Source organism: Corvus moneduloides, chromosome Z, assembly GCF_009650955.1.
Source record: "Corvus moneduloides isolate bCorMon1 chromosome Z, bCorMon1.pri, whole genome shotgun sequence".
Taxonomy (NCBI): domain Eukaryota; kingdom Metazoa; phylum Chordata; class Aves; order Passeriformes; family Corvidae; genus Corvus; species Corvus moneduloides.
Window position 1 is genome coordinate 73,215,699 of NC_045511.1, and position 27,700 is coordinate 73,243,398.

Sequence of the window (27,700 nt, forward strand, 5' to 3'; positions counted from 1 at the left end):
ATTCTGAATTCTTTTATCTGAGTACATTTTAAAATAAATATTTAAAAATTGCTGGTCTGTCATACGGAATTAAAACCATCAAGTATCTTCTCAGACTTACTAATTTAGTGTCTCTGTAAATGTGAGAAGCTGAAGTAAATTTTATAGCTATGAGATTAGAAATTTTGGGCAAAAATACAAACCTTTCAAAAACATGTTTTTAAACCAGAAGTTTTTATATATAACCTGTCACATGGTTTTGACCAGAGATGAAAACGAATTTTTGTTTTAAAAAATATTAGGTTGAATTTCAGTTAGTGCTGGCAAAAGCTTCACTGCATGCATTCTATATATTGTAGTTTGAAAGTGAACCACTATCACTGTGTCCTTTCAAAGTGTGACTGTTTTGTGTCTGTAATAGCTGTAACAGGAGTTAGGTCATCATGTTTTATATCTATGTACTTTAAATCCAGGAATTAATTTTAAAAAGAGAGATGAAAAAAATGTGCTAAGCATCCTGAATTAAGCCTTTGAAAGTGATCTAGAAGACATCTCAGAATACTTTGATAGAATGTAAAAACAAGTGTGGCATTTGGGTATGTTCCAGATGTCATCCTTTTCTGATTAAATCACAACTTCTGCATACTATGATACATCACTTTTCTTTAATGACAGATTTTACATGAGGTCTGTGATAACTGTTGGTTTGAAAATACCTGTTGGATTAATCTGCTGTTTTAATTGCAGCATCATTGGTTTATGATCAATTTAATGAGTTACTTGATAGGTAACAGCAGATTTTGCTGAATTTTGTTGCTCTTGCTTCATTTAGATAAAAAAATGCTCCTAAGGGATGGATTCCCCCTTTCATTTAGAGGGTTTGAGTCTCCGTATGCTGTACATTTCTGGTTAGCTCAAAGGTAGTAGAGCAATACCAGATCTTGTAGTAAGAATCCTCCTAGTACTAGAAACTGCAGCAGAATCGCAAAACACATGCCTGTTAAAAGGAGAAAATAAACAATTAATTCATAATAGAAAGATGGACTGGAGGTTTAGCTGAAAGACCAAAATTGGTCGTGGTACCCTAAATCTGCTGTCTTCTATTTTGCTGAAGAATGTTCCTGAGCTTCCAGACACGGCAGAGCACTCTCGAACTGACCTCTCCCGTGACCTGGCAGCCTTGCACGAGATCTGTGTGGCACACTCAGATGAACTCCGGACGCTCAGCAACGAGCGAGGGGTGATGCAGGTGAGTTAACATAAATCACAGGCAGGGGTGCTGCTATGTCCTGAGTTACTCCTCAGTAGTGGGGTTCTTTTGTAGTATTTCTGTAGCAGTATGACTGATGTTGTATTTCACCCGGAGGTTATTAGCATGAAGGAAATACTTAATCCATAGTTTTGTTTCTTTATGCAGCAAAATGAAGTAGGTTTGGGGGGTTTTTTTACATCTGTAGAGGAAGCCTTAAACCCACAAAATTACGTCTCCTGATAGACTCTCTGGGTCTTAGTTTTCAGATCTGGATTTTTTCAGTTGAGAACTAAATTCACTTTCTTTAGCTTTCTATTAATACTTCATTTCTGCTTCCTAGTTTGCCAGTACACTTGTATGCTTGGCAAACTGCTGGCAAACTTGTAGCAGTGGGTTAGCTATACACTTTCTCCGCCTTTCTGTTAACCACAAAGCAGCAAGAAGATGCATGGGAGGAGAGCCAAGGTCTGTGACACCATTTTAAGATTACCCTTATTGACTAGGGAATCAGACATTTTCTCTTTTTAGTAATATATTTAAACTACGGAGTTGCCGGTCTGATAGGCTGATGCTGAAAATGCTGTTCAGAGAGGACTGCTCTGTATCCAGTAGCTAACACGTAGTTTTACCAATTCACTCTCTCTTACAGCACGTTCTTAAGAAGCTTTTGGCCATTACTGAACTGCTACAACAAAAACAAAATCAGTATTCAGTGTCTAACAATGTTAGGTAGCAGCCCTCTACCTGAATTCTGCATGGATCCAGCATGCCCAACATGCAACTCTCACCAGTATCACTTTGTATTGGGTTGACCCTGAGTTGATGGACAGTCTTTAAGACCAATTACGCTTCTCACAATTTACATATTTAAACCGCACAGAAAGGCGGGACTTCCCCTTTTTGTCGGAGCTCGCTTGCTGGAAGGTGGGGGGGCTCCGAGCCTCCCGGCCCCGCTGGGCCGGGCCGGGGCCACTGCCCCTTTCCCCCTTTCCCAACGCTGCGGCACGGACCCTGGATCACTGCGGGGGGGACTGTCCCAGAGCCGCAGGCAGCTCAAACCAGCCATGGACTGCCACAGCTAAACCCATCCAGCGCGGCTTCTGGGGACAGGCGGGTCCTTCTCCTCTCCATGCGGAGCCGGCGGAGTCAGCGGGAGCCGGCAGAGCCTCCTGTCTGCAGCCAGCACACTTCGTGCTGAAGAGGACACCACGCAGCCAGCAGCACAGAGGGAGCGAGGCTTTCTCCACCGTAAAGCCTGAACAAAAACACCCTTCAACATGGCGGCTTCGGAGTCAGAGAGAAAGAGAAGTGAGTCACGTGGGACGGAGCTGGAAATGGCGACGGGAGAAAAGAGGGCGGTGCCGCGATTCTGGCGCGCAGCTTAAAAGAAACCTTCTTGCATGCCGTGGTGAGAAACTGTAATACCACAAACTGCTTGTCTCTTTAATCCATTTGAAGAACATGGGGGGATGGAGAATCCTCGTGTGCCTGTGAAGATTGTGAAGAGTACCTATGCCAGGCTATATAGAAGTAGTAAGAGGCTGTTAGAGACTTGTGGCGAAGAAAAGCCTTTGTGTGCAGGCCAAAAGAACTTATCCTTAAAAAGATGAATAACCCCATGTGATGGCCCATGTTTTGTAGTGTGAAGGAACTGTGAGATTTTTCATGGGAGAGATGTTCTACACACAGCAGATTGTTTGTTTCCAGGCGGATCTGCTGTTAGTGGCAGTTTGGGAACCACGTGCAGCTGAAGGAAAACCCCTTTTTTCCTTAAGCATAAGAGAGAGACTTTTCAAGAACTGGAACACTGACTAACATCCCATGTTCTGTTATCCCTTGTGTGAGCTGGATAAAAGGAGAGAAGTGCTGGGGGGGGGGGGGATTTGCTTTAATATTTTTTTTATTTTCTCTTTACTTTTAATTCTGTTAGTAATAAAACTCTTTCATTGTACTGCAACTGTTTAAGGTTTGTGCCTGCTTTGCTTTTCTCCTAATTCTTATCTCACTGAAGGAAAATAAGTAAGTAATGAATATTTTGAACCAAAACCACTACATTTAATTGGTGTTTCCGCCCGGTTTCAAACTCAACCCGCTACACACTTTCTTCTTGCTCTTGCCAAAAATAGCACACCCTGTCACATTCCCAGTGATGTGTGAACTATGCAAAAAGAAAACAAATACCCTGTTGGTGAATGATTGTACCAGCAGCTTTTTTTTAAGCTATCTGTGCAGGACATTTGCACTTTTGTTTTTCCACTTGGAAACAGTTTTTACAACCTCTGAGCCTTGGTGTACAGTTCACCTTCCTCTGCAGAGAAAATGCTGTGACTGTGTCCACGACTTCGAAATTTTCAGCACCTCTGATTGCCAAAGTTTTTGCTGTCTGGTTGGAAAGGAATTATCAACTGACATGAGAAGAAAGGTGGTGTTCTGACAACCACCTATAACTGGATAACATTTCTTACTGTAATTTCTGACTGGCTACAATAATTATGACTTTTGACTGTTTCAACCACTTTTAACTTGTATTTACCATTTCCAGAATTTGATGTTATGGTAGGAACAATGTTTACTGTACACTTTTTATACCATGCTGTTTCTCTTGCTGGAATTATGTTGAGAGAATATGCAGAATGGGTCTTGTCAGCTTTATTTTTTTGATGTGCCACTGATTCAATCTGAAGAGTTCTTCCATCAAGAACTGTATATCCAGATAAATCACAATGCTTTTGTAAAATGTTTACAACAGTAAATAATTTGAGTTCAGTAAATTTATTGATCATTGTATCAGACATGCATGCATTCATTAAACTGTTTTATAAAATAGGTATTGTTTGGTCTTTTTAGTGAAAAATAAGTTTCTAAAATAAGTCAAGCTCCATATCTCTGACTCTATGGAAACCGTCTAACTCTGGATGCTGTGGAAATTTTTAGTGTCTGCACTGGTGGTGTACTTTGCAGTGTTCACACTGTGTCATTTTTTGAGCATGAATCCTCAGACAGCATTACCTTGTCCATATGCCTTAAGCTGTACACTGCTGGGTGAGAAAGTAGATGTTAAAACACCTTGGGTAGGCTGAGATTTAATAAAAAGAAATTATTCCGTGGGACTGGGGTGAGGCACTGGCACAGGGCCAGAGAAGCCAGGGATGCCCCAATCCCTAGAAGTGTTGAAGGTCAGGTTCAATGAGGCTTGGAGCAACCTGGTCTAGTGGAAGGTGTCCCTGCCCATTGCCCTGCCACAAACTGTTTAAAAAAATGAAAAGTAAAATGTGCTGTTGATTTAGAGGGTATTTCACCATCACCATGTGTTATGTTCTAGGCAGTGATCTAATAATAGGGAATAAAAAGATTCACTGACAAGACTAATGAGATAATCAAATATTTTTATCGTATGAACGAACACTGTTGTAGACTTTTATAATGCCTACACTGTTTTTCCTGTTAGAACTGCCAATTCACTGTCACATAAAATCAGACTTTACTTTTGCACCTTTGCTGTAGTATTATAGTGGCTCTTGCTGTGTTGCCCTGGTCTACAGTTGGAACAGCTTCTTGAAGCTGAGAGCTCCCAAATGTCACATGTAAGGCACTGGGCAGTCACATGTGATGCTCTGCCACAGTGACAATACACCCGTTTGCAAGACCTTGTTACTAGGAAAGTCTTTTCTTAGAAGAGTCCCATAACCCTGTCACGCCTGTATTAGACTGCATCTCAGAGGAGTAAATAATTTACCTTTCATTCTGTCCTACTTAGGTCTTTAACATATATAAAAGGGATTATTTTTGGATTTAGTTGCTTGGTTATAGGCAATACAACATGGTAAAAATACAGACTGGAAGACAGAGCTACCTAGCTAATCTACCTGTTACACACAAAATGCAGCTAAGAGAATGAAATTGGGGAACACCCAAAGCTGCACTTAGGTGTGTGTATTGTAGAACTCCAACAGGATGTATGAAAAGGAAATAAATCAGCTGCTGCTCTAACCCTACACTGGAGCCACATCAAACTTTTTCTGAACCAAAAACAACTTGTGGGCCAGTTTTTTTGAAGCAAGTAATTCTTGCTAGTGTCAGACCTGTAAAGGGTGAGGGTTTAATGGAACCATGACTCATTCTTTTAGGAAAGTAAAAGGCTTTACTGCCAACGTAAGAACTATCAGCACAAAGCCCTTAGGACACATAAAAAGGAACCTGTGGCAGGCAAAGTCACACCTGACACCAGAGAGTAGTTCATGCAGTGGTAGGAGTCCATCTTCTTCAAAGTAATGCTGAATCCACAAGATCATCATCAGTCCACTCTTCCTAATGGAAAGGAAAACACAACACCTTGAGCGACATCTGTGTGTGGTGTGGTGTGTGGTGTTGATGTGCTTTGTATGGTCTGGATTTAAGAACTTACAGAAAGATTCCAGGAACACAAGACTAAAAATATAGTGTAACTTGGGGCAAGTCAGGCCTTTAACCTTAAAGCTAGTTATCCATACCTATGCTCACAGTCATGGAGACAGTCATGTTAGCAGCCCCTTTTCAGCACCTGTCTGAGATAAAGAAGCATGAGCTTTATTTGGATAATGATGTAGAGATTCCAAAATAGCTCATACTGCAACTTCTACTACTGTCTTGTGCATTTCATGGCTTTGTCACCTTGGCAGCTGAGTCATCTGTGCTCAACCATTACCTTTTTACTATCATTTCAAACCGATGAGCTTGCTGTACCAGTTCTGGCTTTCCTACTGATACTAACCTTCAGCTGCAAACAACTAAATCCAGAAACATGTTAGAAATTAGATCAGAATTGACTGTGCACTTGTAGACTACAGTCTAATATCAGCTAACTACAGGATTAATGAAGCCTCAAGGTATGAGCAGTTTGCACACTCAGTAAGCTTTCAAAAAGTTAAGCACACTTTATATCCTGGCCAGTTCAGATCTGATCTTTCCTGTGAGAATTACTCAGAAGTGAAATTACACAAGTAGAAACCCAGTTCAGATACATCAATAATGAAAAATCCTGAGTTTCAGGACCTTTGGAATTGTGCAAGAGTCTGTCATGCTGTAGGCTATGTGAATTTATCCTATCAGGTTATTGCCTATCAGGCAAAGAATTACAGATACTAATTAAAAAGAAGCTCCAAAATCAAAACTGCCTCAAACCACAGCAGAGTAACTGACACAAATTAAACTGGGGCAGGGAACAAGTGAAACCTCCAAAGCTCATATGGAGCTGTTTTCTTAAGCCATTCTGTCATAAAGTGAAAAATTTTGCAAGTGCCTGTTTTACGGAGTTGCCAGTTTCAATATACATTTTAAGACTAGCATTTGGAATAAACACTAAACACAAGTTTTTGCAGCAATAAAGTTACAAAATAAGTTTAATGTTCCACATTTTGTTAGAACATACTTTCGATACCAATTTTATTTTAATCTTGTTTAAATAATTTTTTAGATTCTAATTTGACACTATAGCATCAACCTACTACGATAATCTCTAATAGCAAAAGACACAAATCTTGTCTTTTATCTTCAGAGTTTGACAGGTGATCCTCTTCAGATGTCAGCACATTTTTCTAAATGCCATAGTTAGTGTGTCTTAGACTACCAGTATCCAGTGTCTTAGTATCAAGATGAGTCTAGTTAAAAAGGGTTCTTCACCTCTGCCAATGTGGAATCTCTCCAACTTCCAGTCCGTATTACAAACAAAAGCTCTGGAAGGTGTTCATCTCCGATGTAAAGGACAACCTTAGTACTGTTATCATTTGTTGAGTCACCCTCATCAGTTTATCTCCACCTTATTTATACCTGGTCTTATATCCAAAGTACTAGCTACCCATCTGTAATTAATGCAGCCTTGTTAGCAAATTGTCTGACATAAATTTAGTCCAGCACTATACTGCTTTGAGCAAGAAACCAAATGAAGTAAATAAAACTTTCAAAGCACAAGAAACAGCAGGAAGGATAGTCTGCGTGTTCGTTCCCCTCTCCACAAAACATGGGTGTTCAAGAACACTTTCAAGTGCAGGTGAATATTTTTTCCATTTAAAATGGAAAAAAAAAAGCTGAAAAAGGTTCAGTCTAAGCAACAATTAAAATTATATTACAGATGCATACGTTTATCTCAGTAGCCGTGTCACTTCTGTCCTAGCAATTAAGAGTGAAAAAAACAGGAAAAACTCATACAAGTAGGTTTACTGACCTCATCCATTTTACATTTCTTTGTGACATATTCATCATCTTCATAGCCTTTCCTCTTCTTCCTAACCCAGAAGAAAAGTGGAATGCTTATGTATTTTTACAAGTTAAGACTATCTTTATTTGACCCCAGAATTACATTGTGGACATACCTGTTCCATAAAAATACTACCAAAGCCTCAGCATGCAGCTTGCTGCAAGTTCAGAATGCATACTGAAGTGAAATGGGCAGAAAAGAAAAATCAGGAGTCGTTTGCCATCCACATAATTCTTAAGAAAACATTAAGCCTTTATAACATTCTTGTTTTAACCACCTGATTTTAAAGCCCTTAGTTTTCATTACATACAACATAAACTGGCCACACCTTAGAAGCCACCCAGTATTCCAGTTTTGTGTTACAAAATAATCAGCTTGCAGTGCAAATCAGCACAAAAGAACCTATTTTAGGTGTAACTGAAAGCACTGCTTTGAGTCTTGGATCTCAGCTTCCAGTAGATACTCATAGCAAGCAGGCAAACACAGTGTGCACATCTAAGGGCTTCCATTTTCCATCACTCACAGAGGTAAGCAAATACTAATGTTCCTATGCCAATAAAAAAGGCCGAAGTTTAACACATCCAAGATCTACTTACAGGTTTGTATTAAATGAAAGCTCCAAACTGTGACACTTCTCTAACTTCTGTTTTAGAGCAGCAACCTCTTCAGGCCTCGGCAGTTCGTATCGTTTTATGAGATTTTTCATGCCTAAAATGGCAGCAACACACATCTAAGCACACAGATAATTTCTGCTCTGCCTTGCTGTGTTGGGTCTGTACGGCAAGATATTGTTAGTGGCGGGGGCTGCAGGGCTGGCTTCTGTGAGAAGCTGCTAGAGGCTCCCTCCAATATACAACAGAGGCAATGCCAGATGGCTCCAAGACATATACTACCACTGGCCAAGGCCAAGCCTATTGAGTGACAGTAGATATGCCCCTGTGATAACAGATTTAAAGGAAAAAAACCCAAACCCTGGTGCAACACTAAGTGCTGCTAGAAAGAGGAATGAGAATATATGAGAATGGCCCTACATCTACCAGGGTCAGTGACGAAAGAGAGAAAGGAGGTGCTCCAGGGCCTGAAACAGATTCCCCTGCAGCTCCTGGTGCAGACCATGGTGAAGCAGCTGAGCCCCTGCATGAAGGTCAGCAGGAGTGTGGAGCATGCAGATGAACCTGCAGCCTGTAGAGGAGGCAACTTTGGAACAGCTGGATGTGCCCAAAGGAGGCTGTGACCCCTTGGCAATACCATGCTGGAACAGGGTCCTGGTAGGAACCTGCGGACCCTTGGGAAGAGAAACCTCTATTACAAGAAGGTTTGCTGGCAAGATTTGTGACCCTGTGGGAGACTCGCACTGAAGCAGCCTGTTCCTGAAGGGCTGCATCCTGTGTAATGGACCCACATTAGAGCAGTTCATGAAGAACTGCAGCACGTCAGAAGGACTCATGTTGGAAAAATTTGTAGAGGACTGTCTCTGTGGGAGGGACCACACACTGCAGCAGGGGAAGAATGTGAGGAAGAAGGAGCAGCAGAAACAACACATCATAAGCTGAGTACCCCTGCACTGAAGGGAGAGAATTCAGGAGTGAAATTGAATCCAGGAAGAAGGGAGGCATGGGGGAAAGACCTTTTTAAGATTTGGTTTTCACTTCTCATTATCCTACTCTGATTTGACTGGTAATTAATTAATTTCCCCCAGCTGTGTCTGTTTTGCCCATGAGCGTGACTGGCGAGTGACCTCTCCCTGCCCATATCTCAGCCCATGAACTTGTTTTCTTTTTTCTCCCCTGCCCAGCTAGGTAGGTCAGTGATAGTGTGGCTTTGGTGGTCACCTGGCATCCAGCTAAGGTCAGCCCACTGCACTTGTGAATTACACAACCCTATCCAGTCTCCAGTGTGGCTGAGTATTGCTTACGTCTCAGTCAGGCTTGAGCCAACAGTTCACCCTTCCTTCCCTCATTGTAACTACAATCAAACAAGTCTCTAGCATCACTGACTCTGGATTTCCTTAAGGCAGAGTTCACATTACTCTGCCAACAAGCTTCAAAATACACAGGTATTTTTTGCAATCAGCATTGTACCTGCTGTCCTAAACAAATATCAGTTCCAATCTCATTAATAATGCAAATTCACGTTACAAGATTTTTTCTCTGCCACCAGTACTCTGCAGAAGTCATTTACAAATGCTTGAAAAATTTCCTTCCAACCATCTTAGGTTTATGGAAGAGCTGCCTTTGGGCTAAAGCTACCATCCATAATAACTGAAGAGTAGTGATCCCAGCATTCCCTTCCATCTCAGCAATGGAAGTCTAAAGATGCGATTTAGAAGAAGAGAAAGGAAAGGGCATCTTAAGTTTTATAAACTGAACGTAAATTGAATTTGTAGACTCTGGTTACTTGTATGATGCATTCACTGCTCATGTCAGGCAGCCTAGTTTCACTGCCACCACTCCCATTTTAAGTGCATGCATTAGCTTAACGCATTCAATAACTGATTACTTACTGAGAATTTCGTATCACAGCCTTTTCATTTAAATACAAAAAGGTAGTAATCAGTGTACTACATTCCCTTTTAGCTTAGCTAAACCATGATAATATTCTTAATATTTGTTACATATACACACACACACATTTCTCTCACTAGTGAAGCTAAGCATCTTATAGCTGAAACACCTCATAACTGCAGAACAGATGTGCAGTATAAATCTTGGCATAACACATTAATCATTTAGCTTACAAAAGGCACCTTCTGGTGGTAGTAGTTGTTACATGCAGGCTTTGCCTGAAGCTGTAGTGTTTAAGATATGGTGAGGTGACTTGAAAAGCAATTGATTTCTGTCTTACAAAAAACATTATTTAGTTCTCGAAATAAATTTCTCACTTTTGAATCAACTGCTAGCACTTAACCGACTCTAGCACTTATGTTCTGAAAGCACCAGGGAGGTCCTTAGCCTGTTAATTTATTTAATTTGTTCATATTCATTTGTTTAATTTATTTGTTCATTGTGTCTCAGTCTTTTTTCCCCTTCCATCGACATGCTGGGTAGTTTTCTACCTGCCTGCATTTTACTTATGCATGCCTTAAGGTGAAGAGAACCATTTGAAGCACACCCTTCTATCTAAAGCTTCTGTAATTTGGAAAAAGATGGTTTTTCCTCCTTTCCAGATATTCTTTATCATACTTTTCCAATGTTTACTTACATTTCATGTCATCTAGTAATCTGGATAAGGTTGATCTGTTTTCTTTCAGCATCAGACTTTCTGATAAATAGCTGCAAAGAGACACAGAAGAATAAATTCTTAAAAGTGTCATAATAATTTGTAGCAATTACTATGAATTAATAAAAAGTGTATTATTTATTACTCATATCTGCTAGAGCTTTATAATTAGGTAAGAAGGAACGCTTTGGTTACTTAAGTGCTATAAAGTGATAAAGAAGCAAATTTGTCACTGTAAGAATGTGACAAAAGTACTTCCCCAGCCACAGAGAAGTAACACTGCCAAATGAGACATTTCTAAGCCTCATGGAGCTAAGTCAAATTATATTTAAGATTCTATGACAACATCACACTATTGTACAGTACGCCCACAGGACAAACAAGAGTGGTTTTCAGACTGACCAACAGACAGCAGAGCTTGCAAGACAGGCCTGCTTTTTTTGACAGCTGAAAGCTATTACTAAACCCTGTTTTGTCTGAGCCTATGGGTCTCTTCCTCTTCCCAAGGAGATTAAACTTCTCTTTAGTAAGAACCCTAATGCACACTGCCTGGATAAAACCCCAACACACACGAGCAATGCCCTCACCAACAACCACAACAACCAAGGAGTTCTATCCCCTTCATCATGGGAGCAACAGGTCTTCCAGTTCCCAGGTGTTCTGTACCAGCTCTGCAGGTGCACCTGCTCACAGATCCACAGACTGAAGCTGCACCAGCAGCTTCTCTCATGTCTGGCAGGAAAAGCTCACATCAAACAATAAATGACAAGGCTGGAACAACTGTAGGGTGCAGACAGATAACAGAGACTTGAATTCTTCCTGAACGTGCAAACGAAGTTCAGACACCTTGAGTCACACACACTATCTACAAATTATTTTAATTCTTTTTGCAAGCTTGCCTTTCTGAGTTTTGGCACAAGCAGATCTAGGAATAAGATCTAGGAATAAGATCAAGTTTCAAGTTAAAGTAAGCACCTGAATGTTTTTACACAATTCTGAGAAAACAGTGAATCCTGTAGAGAATACTCCCAACACTCTTTCTTTTAGAAGAAAGATGTGAGATACATTTAGAGCAGATGGAAGATTTTATTTTAAAACAACTTCTTGGATTTAGAGGTGTTACACTCCAGATGCAAAATGCTCACAGGCTGTGGCATGGTATTACAGCAACCACCTCAGCTGTTTATCTGAAGAAAAGTGTATTTTTTGTCCATAAGAGAACTGAACCAAGCAAACTACACATTTCAGCAAACATATCAAAGTGTTTGATAATGCCTGTGCAAACACCAGTGGCAAGAACACAGAAGGGAAAGAAAAAACTGATTTAAAGCAACACCTTAGCCCTGCTTCATATCCATGGAAGCTGAACAGCAGCAGCAGCAGCCAAACACAGCATGTTGCAGCATGCCCATTAGCTGTCAGTTCAGCGTAGTTTCAGTTGATTCTCAGTTTTCTATCATATTTCCACTTTCTTCATGGTGTAACCCCCAAGCTGAGTCTGAAAATCCTATGCTGTTCTAATTAAGGCGAAATCACCAGGGTTTTTTTTTCCCTTTTTCCAAAAGAATATAAAAACCAGACAGCAACTAACTGCTTTCCTCACCTATTTGTGAAAATGAACAGTACCACTGCATTCTAAAACATAAAGAACAGACCAGTGCTATCAATCAGTAACTACACAATTCTACTAGTTAAGAATATTAGAGCAAAACAATTTTATACATGAAGCAAAAAAACTGCTTAAATCACACCTGTAAGAAAGAAAATACTACCTCTCCATATTAATTCCTGCTCTTGAGCCACTAGATAATATGGCAGTGAGAGCTATCTGTGAGGGCGTAAAGAGCAGATACGCATCTGTCAGAGCCACTCGATTAAGGAAGTCATCAGCTGTTTTCCTCAGAACTTCAGGATTTTCCAGCACTGGATAGCGAGTCTAAAAAGTAATGATTTAGGAAAATAAGCAGCTGTTTGTCATTCCTGTTCATGAGCTCAAAACACACAATTCAACAGTATTTTATAAAGCTGAAAGGTAGCAGACCATATTTTTATTTCAAAAATATCCTAAATAGCTTAAAGACCACAAGTGAAACAACTATCTTTTAGGTATTTGTCTATCACTTTAGAAATTAGATCTTTTAAATTACAGCCACAAAACGAAATAGTTTTTTATGGCAATGCATGACAGACTTGTATTACTTTACTATACATAGCATGTAGCATAACAGAGAGTATTACCTTAATATCAATTAGAAATCCCTCAAATGGCCTGTATGGATTGTGGATGATAAGATGGAAGTTCAATTCCTGAATAAGTAGCAGTTCATATTCCAGTATTTGTTCAAGAGCTTTTTCCTGTCCAAGAGGACTTTCTCGAAGGTTACCAACAAACTGTGCACTGGATACATTAAATTCATCTACTTTACAGGCCAAAAATGCACATGTCAGCCTTGAGGAGGGAAAAAACAAAAAAAGCAAAAACAATTGACATACGCAGCATCCATTCCCCTATCAAGAATTCTGCTCAGAAAATTTGTGTATCTTTAAAACATGATGTTCTGAACACAGCAAAAGGATAGTGAAACTGAAACCATATTTTGTCTTTACTCCTACTTAAGTGCTCAGATTTTCTTTCTTGGTTTTTTTTCAGGTCTTTACAAATATAAAGATCATACTTCAATATTCCATTTGATACAGTAACTCAAGAAGGGTTATAACTCACATTATTATCCGAGGATGATACTCCATCACTGAGTTATTGAGGTAAAAACGTTTGAAATACATGCAAGCTGTTCCCTAAATTGAAAAAAAAAACAGGGAGGGAAAAAACCAAAAATGGATTAAGAAAAAATATAAGTACATAAAAAGAAAAAAAATCACAAAACAGCCAAGTTTAAATATATACTACAGGCACACAGGATACATACACCAAGGCACTAAGACACATACACAGCCATGTCATTAAATATTTCAAAGTCTTTATTTTTGCCTGTAAGAGCCTTACAATATGACTACCATACAAAATAATTTTCTTTATTTTTAGACATATTTTGGAAGACAATGCTTAAAAAGCCAACAGTATCTTTATGAAAAAAATTTGGTAAGGCTGAAAAAAATCATCTTGAAAGTTGTGAGCAATCCCAACCATTTGACTTTTTGGATCAGTAAATTCTGCAGCATGTTTATCAGCATGAAAGCTGATGCCTTCCAAAACGAGACTCTGCATGGGCTACTTCTCAAACATCAGTCTGGCTTCACAGAACATGCCATGGCAGTGACTGCCACCTTTCAAAGACATCCTCAAGCACGGCACTCTTCACCACACCTGCTTCGAAAAGGGAGGACTAACGGGACAAAATAAATCATACATCTTAATAGCTTAGTGAGAGAGAGGCACAATTTCACTCGGTTCTTCAGCTCTAAGTCCCCGCTTCTCCCTTCTAAAACACGCTCTTCTGCATTCAAGACAAACCCCCGTTCACAGTAATTTTGTTTTTCCTTTGTAGGTTAGTATTTTGTCAGTACTTGATCCAGCTAATTTTGTAGTCAGACCAGCATCAATGCTGGAGCCAACAACTGAATGACAGCCCAAATTTGGGACCGCCTCCTTTAGCTACTGGGAGATGGTTTCATTTTATCATCAAACATTACCACCAACCATCTACCGCTATTTTGTTTCTACTCTTTGTAAAGGGAAACAAAACAATTCAGTCACCCATGCCAGTTTAAGAGCCACAAGCAAAAGATCACGTTGAAAAACATCAGGTTTTGAAATGCCTGCATGTGTCAGAAAACGAAACAAAAAAGCGGCCACAGACTGTAGCGCTAGAAGAGAGAAAAGAGGCTTTAAAGATATCCGTGCTCTCAAGAACAAGCCACGCAGGCAGCACGCGAAGGAATAAGGAAGGCCGAGACTGCGGCTCCGTCCTCGTCTCGCTTACCACAACGGACCGCGGCATCGCCGGCTTGAACGCGGCGCAGAAGTCCAGCAGCCGCTTCTCGTAGTACTTGCATAGCGCCAGCTCCTCGTGCGGCTCCAGCAGCACCGGGTCGCCCTGCGGCACCTTGGGAGAAGGAAAGCCGCGCCTGAGTCCGCCGCGGTCTCACCCTGCCGGCCCCGCTCCCTCCACCCCGGCACCGCCCCGCGCCCGCAGCCCCCGCCACCCCCGCAGCCCCGCGCACCTTCCCGCTGGCCGCCGCCCTGGCCCGGGCCCGGCGGTTCCCCTCGGCGCGGCGCCGCGCCAGTTCCTCCCCGCCGCGAAAGGTCCAGTGCCGGCGCTGCGTGCTGCTGTGGAACATGGCTCCGCAACATGGCCGCACCCGCGCATGGCACGCCGGGAGCCGCCCCAGCGCGCGGGGCGCGGCGGGGTGGGTCCGGGAGAGGCCCTCGTGAGAGAGGGACGTTTCCGTTTCCTTTTCCAAACTTTTCATTTTTTAGGACGACCTCTGGCAAAAAGACCCATGTCGCTGTTTTGTAAACAACGTCTGTAAATTTTTGCACAATAGCATCATTCTCTTGTTTCTCTTTCGGTTTTATTAATGTAAACTTGCAAGTTTACACTGCACTTGAGCAGGCTCACCTCGAGTGTTGGGGGCAGTTTTGGACACCGCAATATAAGAAAAACATTGAGGTATTAGAAAGCATCCAGAGGAGGGCCATGAGGATGATGAAGGGTCTGGAAGGGAAGCCATATGAGGAGTGGCTGAGGTCACTTAGTCTGTCCAGCCTGCAGAAGAGGAGGCTGAGGGGAGACCCCATTACAGTCTACAACTTCCTTGTGAGAGGAAGAGGAGGGGCAGACACTGATCTCTTCTCTGTGGTGCCCAGTGACGGGACTCAAGGGAATGGCATGAAGTTAAGACAGGGGAGGTTTAGGTTGCAAATCAGGAAAAGGTTCTTCATCCAGAGGGTGGCTGGGCACTGAACAGACTCTCCAAGGAAGTGGTCACAGCAACAAGCGTGACAGAGTTCAAGAAGTGTTTGGACAATGCTCTCATGCCCGTGGTGTGATTCTTGGGAGTGTCCTGTGCAGGCCCAGGAGTTGGACTTGACGATTGTGGTGGGTCCCTTCCAATTCAGCATATTCTGTGATTCTGCTCCCTTAGGTTCCTTCACTAGTCTCCAGTAGTCTCCTGCTCTCACCAGGTAACCATTATAGAAAAAATCCAATTATGCTTTTAAGGAAACAGCATTTCATAGCTTCCATGCTTCAGCCAGAAATTTTAGATACTACTGTGTAGGGTCTAATATTTGTATTTGAAGTATGTGAGGAAACTATATAAAACATACTTTTGTGGACAGTCACAGGACTTGTAGTTGGAAGTGTTACTGACCAAGTTATGTTCTTTTAAAAGGAGTTTATGCAGCAGTGGAGGAAAATTCTTTTAACCTTAGCACAATAGTGTTTGATCCCTATCTAGGATTAATGCTGCATTTTGTATCATACAGTGCTTACTACAAATGCCAAGGATTCATGTGGCTTTGTGTTAACTCCCTACATCTGTGACTAAGAAGCCTTGTGCCAGTTAGTATTGGAAATAGTATAACTTTCCTCAGAACTTTTCAAACTAATTGTTTCAATTATTCATAAGCTGTGTAATTTTCCATTCTGTCATATGCCACTGTAGCCAAAATTTAGCAAGGTTGTCATAAGCTGGTATTGTGAAAACGTGGTTATGGAAAATTACTGAAACTTTTAAGTTTTGCTAAAGCAAGTGTAATCAACACTTTGATATGTTTCAATGATCTCAGACCTAGAAGGATGTCAACAAAGCCTTGGAGAGAGATCTATTGCTGAAACTGGACACAAGTAATGCAAAATTCATAGACCACAAGGACATTTGGCAGAAACTCAAAAAAGAAACTAACAAAGTCAGTTCAGCAACTGTACTGAAACCTTCTTTGTTTGGGAAAAAGATAATAAAAAGACTGAAGAAGTGGGCTAATTAGCATAAGAAATGAGAAAAAACAAAAAAAAAGATACAATATTAATTAATGAAGAGAATTATAGAATTTATAACTAATGAACATTGATTTCTTTATTTGCTACAGTGTAGAAATAGTGAAAAGTTTTGAAAGTGGATGTGCATATTAGGTGAAGCTATCCCCATACACCCAGCATGTAGAATAAATACCAGCTTTCTAACATAACAGACTGGTTGGAGAGTTTGTTTCCTGGTTTTCAGTGACAAAGTGGTTCCTTATGAATGGACATGACAAAAGCCCTTTCCGTAAACTACACAGAAAATAATTGTATTATCTACATAGTCTAAATCCGTCAATACTTTGCCTTAAATTACAGCAATCTAACGCATCCAACATGTCAACAGTTTCGAATCTGACCAAATCTGAGTTTCAAGAGCCATATGTACAAAAAATACCAAAAGGGTATTGTTGTGCATCTAGTTGTAACAGTTCCATCACAAATTAGAGACTCATATATACTGCATATTATTCTAATACTCAGTTTACTGAGGGACAGTATGTTATTTCACATCATCACTCTTTGAGTAAAATGTAAGAATAGGAATGAAAATTTCTGAAAAGATCACTATAGAGGATAAAGCAGATTTTTTCCTTTTTTTTAAGTCTCCATTTCTTTTATACCTTTCACTTTTCAGAATCTACTTCAAAGGTGTATGGGTTTAAGGATGACTTCACTGATTGTAGTTCTTCCTGAAGTTTAACTGGTATCATGAATTATTAGTGATTCTAAAATTCAGTCTGAAAGTGGACAAAAGCAGATTTAGGTAACACATTTGGAAGTGTAATAGTAAAATACTAAGAAAAACTTTTGGTAAGTCTGTGACCAAGTGTTAAGTTCAGATTATTGAGGTTCTTTACAAATTCCTCTGCCCAAATTAAGGTGGAAGCGAGACCATATGCCAGTGACAATAGTGAGGGTTTTATTTGATAGTAAATATGAGAGAGAGAGAGAGAGAGAGAGAGAGAAAGAAATAGACAATAGGTGGTGGGTACAGAAAGAAAATGACCAGGACAGAATAAGGAAAATATTACCGCTCAATGGATCCCAACGATGTTCCATTGATCCTGTCCACCTGGTCTTCTTAGTGGTGAAGATCCAAATCTTCACCAAGAATCCAAAGGGTGTATATGCTTAAGCTAGGTAGCAAGGTCTGGGCACATCCCCCTGGGGTGGGGGGTCAGTCTCTCACAGCAGACTCTGCATCTGTTGCTTCACGTGCAGTCCTGTGGGGCCAAGTCTCTCATGTGGAAGTCCCATGGGTGTGGCCTGTGGGGTTGGGGGTTCCACAGCTGGGCCGGTTTGTGTAATCTGGAGGATGGGTATTTATTGCCTCTCACCAGAGGTTGCACTATGCACCCAAAACCTCTTCCTCCCCCCTGGGTTTGGGGGGAGTCTGTGTAAACCTGGCTTCTGTGATGTTATAAACGAAGCTTGGACTTTTTTGGGTGGAATAAAAGTCTGCTCGTTTATTAAAAAGAAAACCAGGAGTGGAGACTCGAGGTAAGCCCAAGTCCCACTCAACAACCCAGAGAAACAAACAGTGCGTCGCACACGGTGTTCCCTTGGACTCAGGTTCCCCACGACAACGAGGGGCTGAGCCCCGGAGCAGTTCTTATAGTCTCTTTTGATGCTGTGATTGGTGCAGCTCAGATCCTCCCTCTGATTGTGATAAATATGTGACAAATCCAGGAACTCCATTTTGCCAATCACAAAATTTTATTAATTAATAAGCAAGCAAGGCAAAGGCAAATACAGCACTGGGCGGCAGGGGAGTCTCCGCTCCACCAACTGCTGCGCCTTCCGCCAGCTCCAGTTCCTTCTTATACAGTCTCTTTTCCAGTTGAAGTGTCTCTTCTATGGTATTCTGCGCATGTGTGACTTGTTGCTAGGGGGTCTCTTTTTTTCCTCCTGGTGGTCGCAGGATGAAGGTTAGTAGTCATCCTCCGGTGTCTTTTGGTTGACCCCTCCTTATATGGTTATTATGCTCAAGGTCCTGGAACTAAAAGCTGATTAAGCAAGTACAGATAGGGATTAGGCAAGCACATATTTGTCTCTGGCTCTTATCTAGATCTAGGCAGCTGGTTTCCTGCTACTTGATATTTAGTGAACAAAACATTCTGTATCCTTCACATGATGGCTCGTTGCTAGGGTCCTCATTGGTGTTCAATTCTGTCAGTCTCTGGGGCGTCGAGTGATTGGTTGTTTATATCATGATTATTGGGTTGTCTTGAGAACATTCTAGAGCATTCCTCTCCTTCCTGTGGACCCACTACTTTCCCCCCCATTGGTTTTGCCATCTTGTGGGTACATGGCAACATTACACCCATACAATAGCAATAACAGTTAACTCATTAACTGCATACCCCCACTCCTCTAACAAGCAACTTTTAACTTCTTCTCAACCAAAAAAAGATAACTTTTTAACCATTTATTATATGTGAGCTGTGCTCTCCCCCCACCCCAGACTCAGCTGGGGCTAATTGCAGCTGGTGGCTTTGGCCTTTTGTGGATGCATATACCTTTCCCTCAGCCTGAGATGACTGAAGGATAGGTTTCCCTTTATCTAATCAGCAGTCTGACTTTCAGTCCTAAGTCCCACTCTTCAGGGAGGCCTCTTTGGTTGTAGCTTCTTTTTAATGAGCAAAACTTTATATCAATGTTTGAGGCATGATTTTCCATCTATGGAAAGCTATGATACCAAGCTATGAACAGAACAAAGAATTTACTGTTTCTAGTCCTCTGTTGTGTTTTTCACAATAGCACTTTTCACAATCTCTTTACCCACAATACAATTTTAATACATTACCTTGTAGCCAAAGAAGTTAATAAAAAGTAGAAATACTGCAGTGTGATTTTTGTGCAAGTAATAAGGTCTAAAAGAATGGTACAGAATACACTAATAAAGTGAAGAGTGAGTATAAAATCCTTTACTAAATTCAGAATGATAATTACAAGAACTGAAAGGTTTTTGGGAAACTGAAAGTCTAAAGCTTTAAAACACATCAATTTTATCGTGAAATACAGAACCGTGTTGGGCCAAGTATGTACGGGCATCTTTGATATTAGAGATACAGTCTGAATTAGAGGTAGCTTTATGAGTTTTTAATCCGTTGCTCAACTCAGTCAAATGTAAGTATTTGAGGTCTGTCCTTTATGCTGGTTTTAAACATGTCATGTGTAGGGATATTTGTTCAGAATTATGCAAGTAGCAAGGTAACCAAACAAAACTTACGAGCTAATAAAAGCTCTCCAGTAGCCCAGGAATTTTAGTGTGTTCAGCAATTTCTCAGAAAAATTGCCTGAAGGTGTAAATAAGTATCTACCACCTAAACAGGAAACAGAGTATAATTTGCCTGCTTGTGTCAACAACAACAAACAACAAACAGACGTATTCCTCCTGATGTTTTTTATAACAGCCATGGCTTCTTTAAGTGTTCTTTATTTTTCTGTTTGGGGGGTATAGTGAATCAGAATCTCTCAGAAGATCTAGAGGGGACCTAAAAGGACCAAGAGCACCACACATGCCATCTAAGAAGGGAAAGGTACGTGAACCACAGAGGTTTGGTCTGTAGAATTTACTGTTGAAAATAAACATTCATAAAACCATTCAACTTTGATGTTGGTAGTGTCTTCTTAGAATAATATGAGAGGAAGGGGATTGTGAACACAAGAGTACAGCCCTTCAGCTGAGTTGTAATTACTACAGCTAAATTACCATAATAAATTTCCTGATTTTTATTTTCATTATTCTCATTATTATTAAGCTTAACTGCAGATACTAACTAGCCTAAAACATTCAAAGAAAAGGTTAACCTTGCTGATGGTACTGGAGAGGATTAAAAGCTTTAGAGGTGAAAACACATAGATTTATTCCCACATGATATTAATATTTGCTATATTTAATGCTGCTGAGAATTTATCAGTAGAACTAGATTTAATGTTTTAAATACTATATTTTAGTTCTCACTTTTTGAGTATATTAATATCACAGGGACTTCTTGATTTTACAGTGTTTGGCTATTAATTGTCCTAATAACATAGAAGCTAGTTAAAATCAGATTACTTTTGCTTTTGCTACGTAGTATTTTACTTTTGTTTGATCTCACTGGTATCAGTGAGATTATTTCATTGAAGGAACTTTATATTCTCAAAATGTGCTTGTCATTCAAAGCATTACAAAGTATGCTTAGGTTATATACAACTATAACACACTTATATTGAATATGCAATACAGGGACATAAACTTCAGAATCCTCAGCAGAAACGCAGACTTTAAGTAAACAAAAAAGGACCAGAAACAGCAGTTTGGAATTCCTGACTTTTGGATTTTTAAATACTAAGGAAAACCTTTTGCATTTAATAATGTACAGCTTCAAAAATATATTAAGTGTACAGTGTCAAAGAAATCACAAATCCTGGTAGCAAAACTGAAATGTGATGAAGCAGAGATGTTTGTTTATTCTTAAATTTGGGGCATTCCATTCATTCAGCTGTGAGGGCTGAATTCCTATGGGGCAATTAGAATTGGATATTCCTTTTGAGACCATGCAGGACATGTATTGGAGTCAGCACAAGATTTGCCTAAAGCCTAAGAGCCAAAGCTGGCTTTTTTGGAGGAATGTGGTTATTTTTGCCATTCTTCACTGATGTGTTTTCAGTCATTCCTGGAGAAAGTTCTGTTGCTTCCATCCCTTGTTTCATGTTTTCCCTTTTCTGTTTCTCCTGTATTGAATTTACCTTCATGTTCTTGACCTCTGTTTTTTATTTCTCCACAGCTCCATTCTTCCCACTTCCCAATATGTCATCTCATAAGAATATAATTATTGATACTGATGCTGAAAAGTCATCACTGGATTTCTGGATGGGTTAAGAAACTGAGAATTCCCTGGAGTTATGAAGCTGAGAACGTGGACTTCTGAGCTACTCATGCAACTGCATTTATATTCAGAAACTGCAGTTGTGGCATGTTTGCAAAGATTTCTTTGGAACTAAGTGTCCCTGAAATGTACTTTAAAAGTGAGAGCCACCCCTTTATCAACACCCCACACCCTTTCCCTCCCTTCCCCATTGCCGCTACCCAAACGTGGCCACACGAACCCAATACATAAGCATACTTTCAATACAAAGTAAGTAAATGAATTAGAATTATCTTCTTCAGAGCACCTAGATGCAGGGTCTCTCAGCTTAAGGACATGACGAGAGCAGCTCTCTGAGGGATATGGGCAGCCCAGACAACCGTCGCAGAAATTAGATGCCAAAAAAAAAGGTTTTCAACTAAGTCAGACATTCCTCCTGTTTCATGGAGGGGAGCGGCTCAGGAACGGCTCGACCTGCAGCGGAGGGGCATATCTCGTGTCTTGGGAGCTTCCCTTGAGGCAGGGCAGCTCCAGGGCAAGGGAGCCCGTGGGGAGCTGGCAACTCTGGGGGAAGCACCTGAGGAAGAATCTGGTCTACATCAAAAATGTCGGTGACAACAGAGGCAGAGAGGACCGGCTCAGGAGCCTCCTGAACCACAGGGAGCAGTCCCTGCCTGGCCAGGAGAAGAGGAGCTTGCAGTGGCTGTGGGCAGCAAGTGCAGTGGCTGAACAGGCAGTCGCTGTCCAGCTGCCTGCTCCTGGCAGTGACTCTGTGTTGGCTTCCCTACTAAAAGGGCTGCCATGCTCTAGAAACTCAAAGTCCTGCTGCAACACACCGAGTGTTTTACACTGTGCTCTTTGTTCTAGAACACATAGTTTCCAGAACACAGTTTCCTCAGAAATAGGTCTCATATGTAAGAAATGGTAGCAGATGCTAAAACCTCTCACACTCATTGGCGCAACATGATGCTGAGTTTTCCCCACAGGTGTTGCAGTGGGGATACTGCAACACGCATATATCAAACCAGGAGTCCCGTGGAAAGGAAATATATATGGGCAGACGGATTCTTGATAGCTGTTTCAGAGATGTTTATTTCTCCAGCCGCATGGCCGGAGCTCTGCCGAGGAACTGTCACAGTCACGGGACCAAGGGTCCTTCTGCCCGCGCAGGGAACACAAACCAACCAATGGGAACGAGGCTGAGCAGGGGCAGGGAAACCCCGTGTCTGTGCCCTCAGGGCCCCTCTCCCAGGGCTACACGGCAGGGGAGGGACCCCAACACCTCACCCGTTTTATTTTAATAAAAGGAGAATGAAAACAACTGGATAAACATAACAAGAACAGTTTCAAAACAAAACAAGCCACCCTCCTGAGTCTTTAAATGTCCAAACAGATTCTGTGGAACATCTTCGGGCTGACAGAAGGGAGACAGAACTCTCTGAGCATGCTTTGTGGGGAAACTGAGGCAGGAGAGGGTTTAATTTCTTCCCCTTTTCATCTCCCACTTGGCATTGGAAAGGGATTTTTGGGGAAACAATTGGCAAAAGCATGGTTTTGTGAGGGAAACCATGGGTGAAAAAACGGATTGGGAATACACTGGGGGTAATAGGACATAGGGTAAAAGGGAAAGGTGGGATTAGGAAAGGGAGACTGTAGGGGGGCCTTACAATGGAGATACTGTCTAACATGACTACGATTTTTTGCATATATACTGCCTTTTACAGGAACCCCATCAGGCCCAGTGACCTGCGATGCTTGTAACCCTTTTCTACCTTGTATAATTTTGAATTCCACCACCTCTCCATCTCCCAAGCTTGGGATGCATTTTTCAGGGTTATTCCTTTTAATAGCAGTTCTATGCACGAATATGTCTTGCTGGTTGTCACACCTTGTTATAAACCCATAATTTTGCTTAACATTATACCATTTTACTATCCCTAAGATCTTAGTTACTGTGATCTTTTCCTTTTTCCGAGTGGCTGCTGTTTTCTGTCTCGCTGCGTCTTTGCCCTCTCTTTCGGTCGCTCCCGTGTTGGAATTGTCGGGGCTGCTGGTGCCTGCGGGCTCTTCCCAGGGTCGCGTTCGGGGCTGCGCGGGCTGGGCTGGGCCGCGCCGCTCAGTTCTCCGTGCGTCGCCTCCTCTGGTCGCAGCTTCGCTGCCGCTGCCGGGCGCTGCACCCACGTCTCGGCCGGGCCCCCGAGCGACGACCCCCCCACGCCCCGCTCCAGCGCGTGTTTCGGTTCGGCGCGGCTCCGTTCCACCGCCGCTGCCGCCGCCCGCGCGCCGCCCCTCTCGGTCGGGCGTTCACGGGGCTCGCTCCACCACGCGCTGCGCGGGGCCGGGCGGGCACCGCTGGGTCCCGCCGCTCCCGCTGCGCCTCGCTCCGCTGCCGACACTGCGGCTCGCGTGGCTCCGCCCGCACGCGGGAACTGCCTCGCTGCTGCTCGGAGAGCGCTCGGTGCACGTGGCCTGGGCCGCATGGTCCCTGCGCCAGGCTTCCCTTCGCCAGGACACAGCTGACATTGCTCAACAGTCTCGGTAACCAAATAATATTCACAAAAATATTCTTCCATCGGCATATATTTTGACTCCAATATTAATTGTGTCCAAACGGTTTTCCAAAAGCCCTTGGTAAGAATTAAATCCCAAGAAACATAGAAAAAGTTCTTAAACAACCATGCCAGGAAGTGTTTCAGTTCTTTTTGAGCTTGAATCAAGCTAAAATTTACAAATCGGTGTTCAAGAATCATTTTAAGATAAATGTCCATATGCGGCTCTGAGAGCCAAGAGTCTTCTCACGGTTCCTCCATAGTTTAGATATGGAATAGCAAAGCAAAACCAAGAAGAGGAATGCAGAGTTACTCACACAAATCAGTCGCTTAGGGATCGGGGATCGTTCTTCTCTCAATTCTCCACCATTATGTTGCAGTGGGGATACTGCAACACGCATATATCAAACCAGGAGTCCCGTGGAAAGGAAATATATATGGACAGACAGATTCTTGCTAGATGTTTCAGAGATGTTTATTTCTCCAGCCGCATGGCCGGAGCTCTGCCGAGGAACTGTTCCAGTCACGGGACCAAGGGTCCTTCTGCCCGCGCAGGGAACACAAACCAACCAATGGGAACGAGGCTGAGCAGGGGCAGGGAAACCCCGTGTCTGTGCCCTCAGGGCCCCTCTCCCAGGGCTACACGGCGGGGGAGGGACCCCAACACACAGGGATTAATTTTAAGAAAATCTAATAGCGAGAAAAGATACATGGTCTGAATTTACTGACACTGCACCTATTCTTCCATGACTTCAGGGCATTTTGTCTTATAACACTCAGATTCCATCTGAATCAGGTATTCTAGAAAAGGATATTCCATGTAATCCAGAGACAGACACTTCTCTTCTAGGTTTATCCAGTTTGTGTTCTACATCCTCATACTGAGGCAGAATTCCTGATCTGAGACTCTGAGAAAACTTTTATTAAAAATTCTAAGTATTTCAAATGACAGATGTTGTCTCTTCATTTTCCCTGGTGTAGGTACATTGGTAAAGTGGAGATGATTTGGGAAACAGTAAAAATGAAAACCATTATTTTTTTATTTGGTGAATAATTAATTAATTACTTTGACCTCCAGTGAAGATCTAGATGAATTTGGATTAAAACAATGGATTAGGATTACAGAGATCTAAATTTTAGTACTATCTCTGGTGCAGAAATCCAGTTTTGACATCTTTTAGTCTTTTCAACTGTGCATCTTACTTCCCACTTGTTTACCTTCAGAAAACTAAAGAATGAGGGCATGAGCTCTTATGTTACTATGGAAATGAGTGCCACAAAAGACCCTAGAATAAATACTGGAAAAATATGCAGCAATCGCGTTATCTCCTCAAAAAATCCTACCTCTCCCATGCCATACAATGGCATTAGTGTGTTAAGGAAAGTATACACTCTTCAAATGTTTATATAAGGCAATCCCATCATACATACACACAAGCTAATAAGAGGAACATAAAGAATTTGTGCATTTTATAGAATATTGTCAATAGGCCTTACTCTGATACAAATACAGCAATATGTAAACATACTAATTATCCATATACAGCATTTTTTTTTCCTGAGGAAGACAAATAAATCATTTTTTTCAAAATCCACCTCAATTTTTGCTAACTCCTATGCATTCAAAAGGATTATTCAAGTTAAATAAATCCCCAATTTTTCTTAGATTGTCTCACATGGCCCTGTGCAGTGAGGTTTGTTTGAGTGAGGAAATACCCATGTGTGATTTTCAGTTTCTGTATGGTAAGAGTGGCCAATGGTTGCAGTAAACAATGTGTGAAGTCAAGGCCTGGACATGGCATTAGGAAGCAGCTATTCCTACTGCTAATCTTCTTCAATAAATTCACAGGCCTCCGGCCACATGTACTAACATATATGGGCTTTTCAATTAGACCTGTGCTTTAGAGATGTGCTGGTTTGGACAAATTTGGAGGAAAGATATCCTCTGATAGAAAGAGGGTTACAACCAGCCCTCCCCCACCAGGTTCGGGAAAAAATATTCCTCAAAGGAAAATGAAAGAGATAAAAACTATTTATTTAACAAACACACAGAAAAAGGATAATAATGCTAAATAATAAAACCTCTCGCTGTGGAGAGGAAACCTGGAAAAATTTTAGAATCCTTCTGTAGGTAGTATCTCTCCTCCTCCTCGGGGTGGGCCCTCCTCTGGGGCCTTGATGAAAAAAATCCTCCCGATGTGTTCTGATGTTGAAACAGTCCAGCAGAGAAAAAGGGAAAAATTGAAGTCCGAGGAAAATAAAGTTCAACTCTCCCTCTCCCTCCGGAGAAAAAAAAGCAAAAAGCTGACTGGAAAGCAAGCAGTGTGCTTCCTCTGCTCTCTACTGCAGAAAGCAGAACACAGAGGAGTCTGTGTATCTGTGTCCTTATAAACAAACTGTAAACTGCTTTGAAAGTTTTGCTGTTTTTTTTTCCTCTCCCCCCTCTCAGGCTCAGTTTAAAGGCACAGAAAGGCACAAAATTAATTTCTGGGCATAGAACAGCGATATGGGATACAACATCATACAAAGTCACCCCAAGACAAGAGATTAATAGAAATTAAATACTACTGCATATTTCAATGAAGACAGTGGCTAAATTATATCGGTTGCTATTGGTATAAATCTAGCTGCTCAGGTAATGAGAGTGAATTAAGCTACAGCCATCTCAGGTAATACGGCAATGGACACATTGGGTGGTCATAGCATAGCAACTCAACTTTTTAAACAACACAAAACATTCAGTTGGTCTCAAGAGTCTAGTATTAAAGGTATGTCTTAATGTCAGTGCAATATTAATTGGATCTAGTTGAATACTATAATTATTTAAGGACCTTTCTGTGTTTCCACACATTATATGTAACTAAATATACATTTATATAACCATGAGATAGGAGACTAATTGATCAACAAAAACTTGGAGAAGAGTTACTAGTATTCTAAAGTACAATGTTTATGTATGCTTTACATTCTTGAGTAATAACAGAGGCTGGTTTCATTATAGAAAAGAGTTAACAATACTTCATTTTCCCTCTAGGGAAATGTACTCTTAATAAATGACTTTAAAAAAAACCTAAGATTTTTTTTTTCAGTGCTGGACATTTCTCCATCATGTACCTTCTGCTATTACTAGAACTGGTAAAAAGTTGGAGAAATAATTAAAAGTGCATCTACAGCTTCTCTGGGTTTAGATCTATGCTTAGCATTTGGAGAGCTGTAGTCCTTTTAATGATTTTATACAATAAAATCTGAATATATATAGATCACTAGTAAAACTATTTTCTATTTTGTAATGCAAAAAAGGAAAAAAGTCTTTTTGGCTCTGAATTCACACATGAGGAGGGAAAAGCCATCAAACCCTTGCTTCTGAAACAAGACCTCTGAACAGCCTAAACATCAAATACTTCAGATTAGAGAACAAGTTTCCTTTAATTTCAGTGAAATCTGAAACTGTCTTCTGTTAGATCAGAAATGTCTTAAGGAGAACCTCTTAATTATAAATCAACAACAATGAAGGTGAGTGTTCCCAGCCTTGCAAGAGGCCCCCTGGACTCCTGCCAAGTGTGCATGCAGGGTCTGGATGACTGATCCATGATCTTTCTGGTGCTGAGTGGTGCATTGGAGGTTGC

General features: G+C 41.3%; 2 protein-coding genes and 2 long non-coding RNA genes across 8 annotated transcripts in view; 2 read left to right on the forward strand and 2 right to left on the reverse strand.

The window, feature by feature from the left end:
- Positions 1 to 2,108, forward strand: part of LOC116438312 (ras GTPase-activating protein 1) — a 56,288-nt gene extending 54,180 nt beyond the window's left edge. The window contains exons 24-25 of the mRNA XM_032097149.1: positions 1,094 to 1,228; positions 1,881 to 2,108. Coding sequence (XP_031953040.1) covers positions 1,094 to 1,228; positions 1,881 to 1,964 — 219 coding nt within the window. The 3' untranslated portion in view covers positions 1,965 to 2,108. The remainder of the gene's footprint in view (positions 1 to 1,093; positions 1,229 to 1,880) is intronic.
- CCNH (cyclin H) overlaps positions 1 to 15,005 on the reverse strand; it is a 29,125-nt gene extending 14,120 nt beyond the window's left edge. For 2 of the 5 annotated variants that reach the window (XR_004237671.1, XM_032097151.1), the window contains exons 1-9: positions 14,865 to 15,005; positions 14,624 to 14,746; positions 13,405 to 13,478; positions 12,921 to 13,131; positions 12,455 to 12,618; positions 10,665 to 10,735; positions 8,060 to 8,171; positions 7,431 to 7,491; positions 5,450 to 5,539 (exon numbers count right to left, since the gene is read on the reverse strand). Coding sequence is in view for 4 of the 5 variants with exons in the window: in XM_032097151.1 (XP_031953042.1) it covers positions 5,495 to 5,539; positions 7,431 to 7,491; positions 8,060 to 8,171; positions 10,665 to 10,735; positions 12,455 to 12,618; positions 12,921 to 13,131; positions 13,405 to 13,478; positions 14,624 to 14,746; positions 14,865 to 14,981 (978 nt within the window). In the remaining variant the exon portion in view is untranslated. Of the gene's footprint in view, positions 1 to 96; positions 977 to 3,858; positions 5,540 to 7,430; positions 7,492 to 8,059; positions 8,172 to 10,664; positions 10,736 to 12,454; positions 12,619 to 12,920; positions 13,132 to 13,404; positions 13,479 to 14,623; positions 14,747 to 14,864 lie in introns of those variants that run through there. The other 3 variants (XM_032097154.1, XM_032097152.1, XM_032097150.1) reach the window with 3 other exon arrangements.
- A 719-nt stretch (positions 15,006 to 15,724) lies between these two features.
- LOC116438590 lies at positions 15,725 to 22,556 on the forward strand. The gene is made up of 3 exons (XR_004237832.1): positions 15,725 to 15,828; positions 20,133 to 20,211; positions 21,445 to 22,556. It is a non-coding gene; the product is annotated as an uncharacterized LOC116438590 (long non-coding RNA).
- LOC116438589 lies at positions 18,116 to 19,172 on the reverse strand. Its single transcript, XR_004237831.1, has 2 exons — positions 18,800 to 19,172; positions 18,116 to 18,328 (listed from the first exon to the last, which is right to left on the reverse strand). It is a non-coding gene; the product is annotated as an uncharacterized LOC116438589 (long non-coding RNA).
- Positions 22,557 to 27,700: the final 5,144 nt, after the last annotated feature.